Source organism: Gracilinanus agilis, chromosome 1 (genome assembly GCF_016433145.1).
Source record: "Gracilinanus agilis isolate LMUSP501 chromosome 1, AgileGrace, whole genome shotgun sequence".
NCBI lineage: Eukaryota > Metazoa > Chordata > Mammalia > Didelphimorphia > Didelphidae > Gracilinanus > Gracilinanus agilis.
Genome location: NC_058130.1, coordinates 781,427,273 through 781,436,762, shown reverse-complemented (window position 1 = coordinate 781,436,762; position 9,490 = coordinate 781,427,273). Strand labels below are relative to the sequence as shown.

At 51.6% G+C, this 9,490-nt stretch overlaps 1 protein-coding gene across 1 annotated transcript in view; it reads left to right on the top strand.

The window, feature by feature from the left end:
* ARVCF (ARVCF delta catenin family member) overlaps window positions 1-9,062 on the top strand; it is a 121,727-nt gene extending 112,665 nt beyond the window's left edge. The window contains exon 18 of the mRNA XM_044656593.1: window positions 8,887-9,062. Coding sequence (XP_044512528.1) covers window positions 8,887-9,062 — 176 coding nt within the window. The remainder of the gene's footprint in view (window positions 1-8,886) is intronic.
* Window positions 9,063-9,490: the final 428 nt, after the last annotated feature.

The window sequence follows — 9,490 nt, the reverse complement described above, 5'->3', positions numbered from 1 at the left end:
AAGGGAGGGAAGGAGGGAGGGAGGGAGGAAGGAAGGAAGGAAGGAAGGAAGGAAGGAAGGAAGGGAGGGAGGAGGAGGGAAGAAAAGCAGCCTTCATTTCACAGAAGAAGAGCTGAGGCTCCCAGAAGTTAAGACGTTTGCCCCAGGGAGTCAGAGAACTAGTAAGAACACAGGTGTGATCCCATCAATTCTGGCACCTAAAGGGTTCCCTCCATCCCCACGTGGGACAGGAGTTTCCAGTGGGCTTTGGTTGGCTGGGAGAATCCAATATAGACCTGTGAAGGGTGCACCCACGTTGTTGTCAGGCCAACCAGGAATAGTCTTTGGGGTTTTCCCACCCTGGCTGAGGCCTGCTGGCTGGGGGTGCCCACACCTGGGGAGAGAATTCCAGCCTCAGCGTCTGCTACTTCAAATCCCACAAAAGACCTGAAGAGGAACAAGCGTGAATATCTTGGCTCTTCTGGGCACTGTGAGGAGCCCCAACAGGCCCAAAGGCTAAAACCTTAGAGAAGGCCGAGTCTGGATCCAGAGCAAAGCAAACTCTTCTCACTTCCTTCCTTTTTTCAGGCTGGAGTGTTTCCTTCCACAAAAGGAATAATGTGGGGAAACGTGGGACATGGCAGCGCAGGGAGGGAGAAAATCTGAGACTCGAACTGCTTCTGAAAGTTTTGGAAACTGTTTTTACAAGTAACTGGGGCCGGGGGGGGGGGGATGTTTAAATAAAATTAAATGAAATTAAAAACAACCCACAAGACTGTAAAGAGACCCACAAGACCTGTGGCTGCCCGGAGATGACAAGTGAAATGGAGAAGATGGCAGAACAGCAAAGCAGTCCCAATCCCTTCCAGCTCTAATCTTTGGTTTAGGAATAAAGCAAAACAAAGGGCCTGGGGGCAGCTGGGTAGCTCAGTGGATTGAGAGTCAGGCCTAGAGATGGGAGGTCCTGGGTTCAAACCCGGCCTCAGCCACTTCCCAGCTGTGTGACCCTGGGCAAGTCACTTGACCCCCATTGCCCACCCTTACCAATCTTCCACCTATGAGACAATACACCGAAGTACAAGGGTTTAAAAAAAAAAAAAAACAAAGGGCCTGAATGAGCCCAGGGGAGCAGAGGCTTTTCTCTTCCGTGCAGAGGGTGCCAGACAGAGTTATAAAAAGCTTGGTGTTTCTCTAAGAGCAGGAGGAGTGTCATCCATAGGGGAGTCTCTAAAGTGTCAGGGAAAGGCCTTGAGTGCCAGACTAAAAAACACTGAATGTGCTGTTATGGGCTAGGAAAGCCTTGACTCAAGGCCTTCCCCTCACCCATCTCCAGGAGGCCGAGCCATTTCAGAGGGGAAGCTGGGCCAGGCTGGAGGGGAGCCTGCAGATGGGGCCTGGGGGAGAGAAGGCAGCTCAGGCTCTCTGAGCTGATGGGAAGGGGGTTTGCTGCCCTGCTCTTCCAGGTGACACCAAGGAATGCCCCCGCTGGCAGGCAGAGTCTCCAGGAAGAGCCGGGCTGGTGCACAGGGCCCTGGCGTTGGCCGGAGCTGGGCTTCCCCTGAGGTCGGTTCTATAAGACGCTCGTCTCCAGGGTCCCCCAGCTCTGCTCTTATGACACTGGACACATGCAGCGCCCCCCGGCTCACATCACCTCTGTCTGACAAAAGGCAGGCCCAATAAGTATCGATGAAGCACCCACTGGGTGCCAGGCCCTGTGCCAAGTGCTTTACAAATAGGATTTTACTCATCCTTGCAACAAACCTGGGAGGGAGGTGCTATTGTTATCCCCATTTTATAGTTGGGGAAACTGAGGCAGATGAGGGTAAAGTGACTTGCCCAGGGTCACCCAGCTAGGAAGGGTCTGAGGCCAGATTTGCACCCTGCACCTCCCGTCTCTAGACCTGGCTCTCTACCCACTGAGCCACCCAGCTGCCCCCTCCGGGGTATCTTTCGGGATCACTGTGCCAGCCTCCCGTCCACCAAGTCACCAACTCAAATGTCAACACCCCGGGGTCAAGGCCACAGGCCGGCCCATTAATGAGTCATCTTTGGTCCACCCGGGGCACCCCGCACTGGCTCATGTTTCTCCATCCGCCTCTCAGGGCAGGCCACAGGACTGTGGGATCTCCTGAAACCTGAGAATGTTCGGGCCCGAGTCCTTCCCTGATCAGGGATCACCCAGCTAGGAAGTGACTGTGGCCAGATTTGAACCCAGGACCTGGGGCTCCCTCCACAGAGCCATCCAGCTGGCCCTCAGTTCTTGAGCGCCTGCTCTCTGCGGGGTGCGCACAGGGAACACAAAGCTGGCCTCTCTCGTGGGCCGAGATTTCTTTAGGTCCCGGAGACTTCACAGGGCTGTGCTGGAAGAAGCCCGGGTCACCGAGGCAGGCTTCAGGAGGCCACGGAGGCCACAGGCCCCTTCCCAAAGGCCTCCTTTTTCTTCCTGGGCCCCAGTTTCTTCACCTGTAAAATGGGGGGTGGACCTCGATTCCCCTCTAAGTTCTCTTCCGGCTTTAGAAATCTTCCCCTCTGACAGGTCTGGACAAACAGGCAGGCTTTGGGGAGGAGTGTGCGGTCTGGGCCAGGCTGACGGCTCCAGAAGGTGCCCCAAAGGAGCATCCTTGTGTTCCGGGGGCGGGTGCGGGGGGGCGGCAGAGGGGCTCCCAGACCACTCAAGGCAGTTTTCTTTCATCATCATCTCTGCTAGATGATCCCCATTTGACAGCTGAGGACACTGAGGCAGAGGGTAAGGGACCTGCCCAGGGTCACACAGCTAGAAGTGCCTGTGAGACGGGACTCCGGGTCCCAGCGGGGATGACACCAGGCAGCTCCTGCTCCCCCCATCCCTGCCCATTGTCCCTGGGGTACGTGTGTTGGGGGAGGGGGGCAGAGCAGTCTGGGCACCCCAAATGACCTTTTCATTCACTGTGTAAAATCCTGCCTCCTCCATTAGTGTATAACCTGTTTACAAACAGGGCTTGGCACAAAACAGGCGCTCCACTGGCTGACTGATTTGATTATGATTTCAACTCTCTGCCTCGGTTTCCCCACCTGTAAAACAGGGATGGAGGTGAGGGACTGTCTTGCATCTCCAACCCTGATCAGACAGGAAGCGTGTCCAGACCTCTCCACACCTCTCCACACCTCTCCCCTCATCTGGGAGGAGCACAGGGAACCACACGGGCCTCTCCACAGCCCCACAGTCTCCCAGAAACAAGGTTCCTGACCTCACTGCCCATCATCCGGTGAATGGGTCAGTGGATGTTTATTAGGAACTTACTGTGTCCAGGAAGCTGCCTCGTTTTCTCAGGCAGCCTCCAGGGTCCCTCTCAGACCTAGTTTAGAGAATCTGTGAGGAGAGGGGAAGGGGCTGCCTAGGCAGAGGGACCCCCCCCCCAACACACACACACACACATACACACACCACACACACACACTTCTCTCCATCTCCTAACATGAGGCAGGCTCTAAGATTGAAAGGAGCAGCCATCAGGGTGCCTTCCCTCCCCCCAAGAATGCTGAGGGAGGGAGGCAGGGCAGAAATAACTTAATCAGCCCTTTCCCAATTCTGCCCAGGCCAGCCCTAGAGAGCTGGGTGGGGGAGGGGGGGAAACGGCCTCAAAAAGGGAAGTTTCCCTAAATAGAATAGGTAACCTCGGCCATCTGAGCCTTACCCGGCTCTCAGGAACCAGGACCAAGTGCTCTGTCCTTTAGCACTGAATACCTGCTCCTTCCCTCCCCACCCAGAGTCTGGGCTGGGAACCTGCAGCCCCAACACAGAGACTACAAATAAGGAATCCAGCCAACAGGCCTAGCCCAGGTTCAGTCAGTCAGTCAGTAGATATTTACTGGGTGCCTATTATGTGCCAGGAACTGTGCTCAGTGCTAGAGATATAAGAAAGGCAAAAGACAATCCCTGCTCAGAGGAGCTCATGGTCTAGCGAGGGAAGGCAGGTTACACATAACCTTGTAAAAACAAGCTATAGACCAGAAAAGGGAAGATAATCAATACAGGAAAGGCACTAGCATTAAGGAGGAATCAGTAAAGATTTCCTTCAAAAAAGTGGGATTTTAGTTGAGACTTAAGGGAAGCCGGGGAGGCCAGGAAAGCCAGGAGGTGGAGAGGAGAAAGGAAGATAATTCTAAGTATGGGAGACTCAGAGAAAATGCCCAGAATGCCATGTTCCAGGAACCATCCCAAGACCAGGGCCACTGGATCAAAGGGAGAAGGTGTAAGAAGATCAGAAAGCTAGGGGGCTAGCTTATGGATTCCTGTAAAGCCAGAGGGTTTTGTATTTAATCCTGAAAGCCATAAGGAGTTTCTGGGGGGTTGGGGGGGGAAGATGATCAAATCCATGTTTTAGGAAAATCACTTTAAGTGGCTGAATGAAAGATGGACTGGAGTAGGGAAGAGACTAGACTTGAGGCAGAAAGATCCCTCCCCCAGCAGTTATTGCAATAGTCCAGATGTGAGGTGATGGGGGTCTGCACCAGGGTGGGGACAGTGTCAGAGGAGAGAAGGGGGCCTATTGGAGAGATGTTACAAAGAGGTGAAATCTATGTTGCAAGGAGTTGAAATCTAGGATACAACAGAGGTGATATCTATGTACACAACAGATGGGGGGGGGGGGGCGGAAGGTGAAATCTATAAGAGAGGTTGCCTAGGTGAAATCTACAAAGTTGGTCCATGGTGAAATCTACCAGAGGCTACAAAGGAGAATTCTATAAGAGGTTGCCTAGGTGAAATCTACAAAGATGGTCCAAGGTGAAATCCACCAGAGGCTACAAAGGAGAATTCTATAAGAGAGGTTGCCTAGGTGGAATTACAAAGATGGTTCATGGTGAAATCTACCAGAGGCTACAAAGGAGAATTCTATAAGAGGTTGCCTAGGTGAAATCTACAAAGTTGGTCCATGGTGAAATCTACCAGAGGCTACAAAGGAGAATTCTATAAGAGAGGTTGCCTAGGTGAAATCTACAAAGAGGGTCCATGGTGAACTCTACCAGAGGCTACAAAAGAGAATTCTATAAGAGAGGTTGCCTAGGTGAAATCTACAAAGATGGTCCATGGTGAAATATACCAGAGGCTACAAAGGAGAATTCTATAAGAGAGGTTGCCTAGGTGAAATCTACAAGAGATGGGGGGGGGGTGAGCTAGTTTGGAATCTAGAAGACATATAGTGGAGGTTTCATCTATAAGAGAGGCTGGAAGAGATGAAATCTACAAAAGAAACTGCAGAGGTGAATTCTACAAGCCAAGGGAAAGAACTGAATTCTACAACAGTTTGCAGAGGTGAAATCTTTAAGACAGGCTGCAGAAGAGATATTGCCCAGGTGAAATAGACAAGCCTTGGTACCACTGGATATGGGGAAGAGGGGGTGGTGGTGAGAGATAGGAGTGCAGGATAACTCCTAGTTTGGGAGACTTGAGAGATTTGCCTTTGATAGTGACAGAGAAGGTAGAAGAGGGGAGGGTGTAGGAGTAAAGATAATGAGCTCTGTTGAGTCTAAGATAACTTGGACATCCAGTTTAAATTGTTTAATGGGCTTTTGGACATATGAGGTTGGAGGTCAGCAGAGAGGTTAGAGCAGGATAAGCAGATGTGAGAATCTAATAGAGATGATAATTTAATCCATGGGAGCTGCTGAGACCCCCAAGTGAAGAGGGAGAAGAGGAAATCCAGGCCAGAACACTGGGGACACCCAAGGTGATCTGGAGAAGGATCCAGCAAAGGAGACTAAGAAAGAGCCAAGGTCAGAGAGGGGGAGAACCAGGACAGAGGGGAGTCTTGAAAACCTAGAGAGAAGAGAGCGTCAGGAAGGAGAGAGTGGTCGACAGTGTCAAAGGCTGAAGGGAGGCAGAGGAGAATGGAGATTGAGAAAAGTCCACTAGATTTGGTAGCCAAGAAACCCTTGGTAACTTTGCAGAGAGCAGGTTGGGTAGAATGTTGTAGAGATGGTAGAGGCGCCTATTGTAGATGCCTTTCTCCAGGAATTTGGCCACAAAAAGGAGGAGAGATATAGGAAGATAGTGAGTATGAAGGAACAAGTGAGGGTTTGTTTTTGTTTTTTTTTTTTTTTTTGGTTTTGTTTTTTTCAGGATGGAAGAGGCATGGGGATGTTTATAGGCAGTACAGGAATAGCCAGGAGACTGGGGAGGACAGTGGGATTGGGGGACAGTCAGCTGGATCACTTGGGCAGGTAGAGGGGTTAGTTTTGAATAATGACCCTGATCTTTATCTGCATGACTTGGACAAGTCTCTTTCCTTCTCTGCCTCAGTTTCTTCTTTTGTAACACAAAAGGGATGGACTAGATCGCCTCTGGGGGCCCTAAGGACCATAGAGTCCAAACCCCTCCTTTCACAGTAGGAGCACACTGAGGTCAGAGATTTATAAAGTCACTTACCCAAAGTTGAATATATAATAGTTACATTTCTAAAGTTATAAAGGATTGTGGGATACCTCTAACATATCTCCTTTCATCCTCAGAGCCAGGACGACTCATCTCGAGTTCAAATCCAGCCTCAAACACTTACTAGCTGTGGGACCCTAGGCAAATCGCTTCACCCTGTTTGCCTCAGTTTCCTCATCTGCAAAACGAGCAGAAGGAAATGGCAAGCCGCTCCAGGATCTCTGCCAAGAAAACTCCAACTGGGGTCACCAAAAGTCAGACACCACAGAACTATTACACCATCAGCAACCTCATACCAAGTACAGAGCCGTTAAGACTACGTTGCCTAAGAAATATCCAGTCACTCTCCCCAATCTCCCTCCCTTGACCCAAAATGCCAGTCAGATCCTGGCATTTAAATCTACAAGAGACCTCGAGAGATCCTCAGCCAACTTATTGACCAAAGCAAAGCACCACTGACCTGCATTGGGTACGAGTCTTACTATTTTGGTTTAATGGACTGTTTTTCTTTCTGCCTTCCCTGGCTTTCCTCCGTCCAAGGTCAGCTTCACAGTAAACTTCCCCAGAATTTAAAGATTGTGTCTATAATCCTTAAACTTTCTCTAGCAGCTCCCCCAGGATTCCATTCCTCTAGGGAGCTAACCGACGCCTTTTTAAAAAAAACAAACTTTAATTTTTTCGATTACACGTAGAAACAATTTTTGATAATTGTTATCTGACATTCTGCCAGTCAGACTCTCTTCCTCCCTCCCTCCTTCATCTTCCCCAGGCGGTAATAATAGTCTCGTGCTTCTAGATCACATACAATAAAAAACTCAGGAAGGAAATAAAGAGGAAGATAGCCTACTTTGATTTGCAATCAGACTCTTTGGCTATGGGGAGCTTCTGTCATTCCGCACCCCTTGGGTTTATTTGGGACTTTGCTTCTCTGATAATGGTTTAGCCCTTCACAGTTGAGCGTCATACAATGGTTCTGCTACGACATCCCCTGGTTCTGCTTACTTCGCTTTGTATCTATTCACAGAAATCTTTCCAGGTTTTTCAGAGCTCATCCTGTTCGTCATTTCTTATAACACGATAGTATTCCGCCATAACTACATGTTGCAGCTTGTTCAGCCATTCCCCAAGTGCCGGACAACCCCTCAGTTTCCAAATCTTTGCCAATACTCAGAATATGTTTGTACAAGTAGGTCCTTCTCCTCTGTCTCTGATCTCTTTGGGGTTCAGACCCACTGGTGGCATTTCCACGCTGCTCTCAATAAATGCCTTTTCCCCCTTCTTTAGAAATGCTTATTGGATCGATAGTGATTGGAAGACCGCAGCAGGCACCCTTTATACAATCACTGGAAACTCTTCCAATCACCCATCCAACGCCACTCCTCCTCTGATTCAGTTGTTTTCCTGCCCTCTCTGGCTCTTCACGCCCCCATGTGGGGTCTTCCTGGCAAAGAGACTGGAATGGTTTGCCATCTCCTTCTCCAGCTCATTTTATAGATGAGGAAACTGAGGCCAACAGTGAAGTGACTTTCCCAGGGTCACCCAGAGCTAGTATGAATCTGATTCAGGAAGTGAGTCTCCCCGACTCCACGGTGCCACCAGGTCTTCCAATAAATGCCATTTTAATGATGGCATCCCCACATTGCCAACCCAGGCAGCATCGTTCAGGGGGCAGAAGTAGAAGCTGGGGAGGGGGAGAGGAAGGATCTGATTTCTCACTCCAGCTCAGAGACCTGAGAGAGCCCCCTGCTGGGGCCCAGAGTTCCCCTCTCCTGACACCTGTGGCTTGGGGCTTTCCAGACACAAGTTGGGGAGAGTTTGGGGTGGTGCCTGGGAAAGCAAAGCTATCAGTGGCCCACAGGCACCCCCCACCTCCACACCTAGAGAAGCCTCTAATCTGCCCAGGCTGACATTGAACACCCCCAGCAGGGTGGCTGCCTCTGGCATCCTCTGCCAGGAGGGGCACCTGCCCCTCTCTCCCCCTCCATGAGCCAGAGAATGCTCGTCATAGTGCAAAGAGTGTCAGCCTTAGAGTCAGTGCAGGCTCTGCCATTATGGAATTCCCCTGTGCCTGTGAGCAAATCCTTTCCTCTTCCTGGGTCTCAGCTTCCTTATCTGAAAATAGGGAATAGACTGAGGAGCAGCTGGGTAGCCCAATGGATAGAGTACCAGCCCAGAGTAAGTAGGACTTGAGTTCAAATTTGATCTTATACTTCCTAGCTGTGTGACCCTGGGCAAGACATTTCACCCTCTTTGCCTCAGTTTCCTCATCTGTAAAATGCGTTTTAATCTGGCCTTAGAACCTTCCTAGCTGTGTGACCGTAATCAAGTCATTTAACCTTCTTTGCCTCTGTTTCCTCATCTGCAAAATGGTTTGGAGAAGGGAATGGCTAGCCTCTCCGGGATCTCTGCCAAGAAAACCCCCAAAGGGGTAGCTTAGAGAGGGACGCGACAGAAATCTCCTGGACCAGACCCAAATCCCGGGAGGTCCCTTCCAGCTCCGGATTCCACACTGCCCTCCCCGCTGGGTCGTCTCCGGCCCTCAGAGGCCTTCCCGCCTCCTCCCCCAGCCCTCGGGGAATCTAGGCCCCCTTCCTCGCGCACCCGTGACAACACGAGCCCCCGACAGCGTGTCATTTCTTGGAGGTTCGCGCAGTGCCCCCACGAGACGTAGCCCCCCCACCCCGGCCCTCCTCCACGCGCAATCGGGCCTTCTAGTGTCTGTCTCCCCATAGATCAGCTCCGCCGCGAGCATTACTCACCCTGGACGTGGATGGGAAAACGGCAGCGGCAGCGGCTTGGATCGGGTTCCCTCTCGGGTACTCTCTCCCAGCTTCTCCGCAGTGGCAGCAGCAGGTTCAGCGCCCCGGGTGAGGGGCGGGGCCGGGATCGGGAGGGGCGGGGCGGAAGCTGGAGCGCGGGCATGTAGGGGCGGGCTCGAGATGCGGGCCCGCGGCATAGCAGGGGAGAGGAGGGTGTGGCCTAACTGGGAGGAATGTGGTGATTGGGTACTGGGATCGCGGCGCGCGCACGTTAGGAGGGCGGGGGAGCGTGCGGAGGCGGGGCGAGGGAGTGGGCGGGATGGAGTGTGGTAAGCTACCC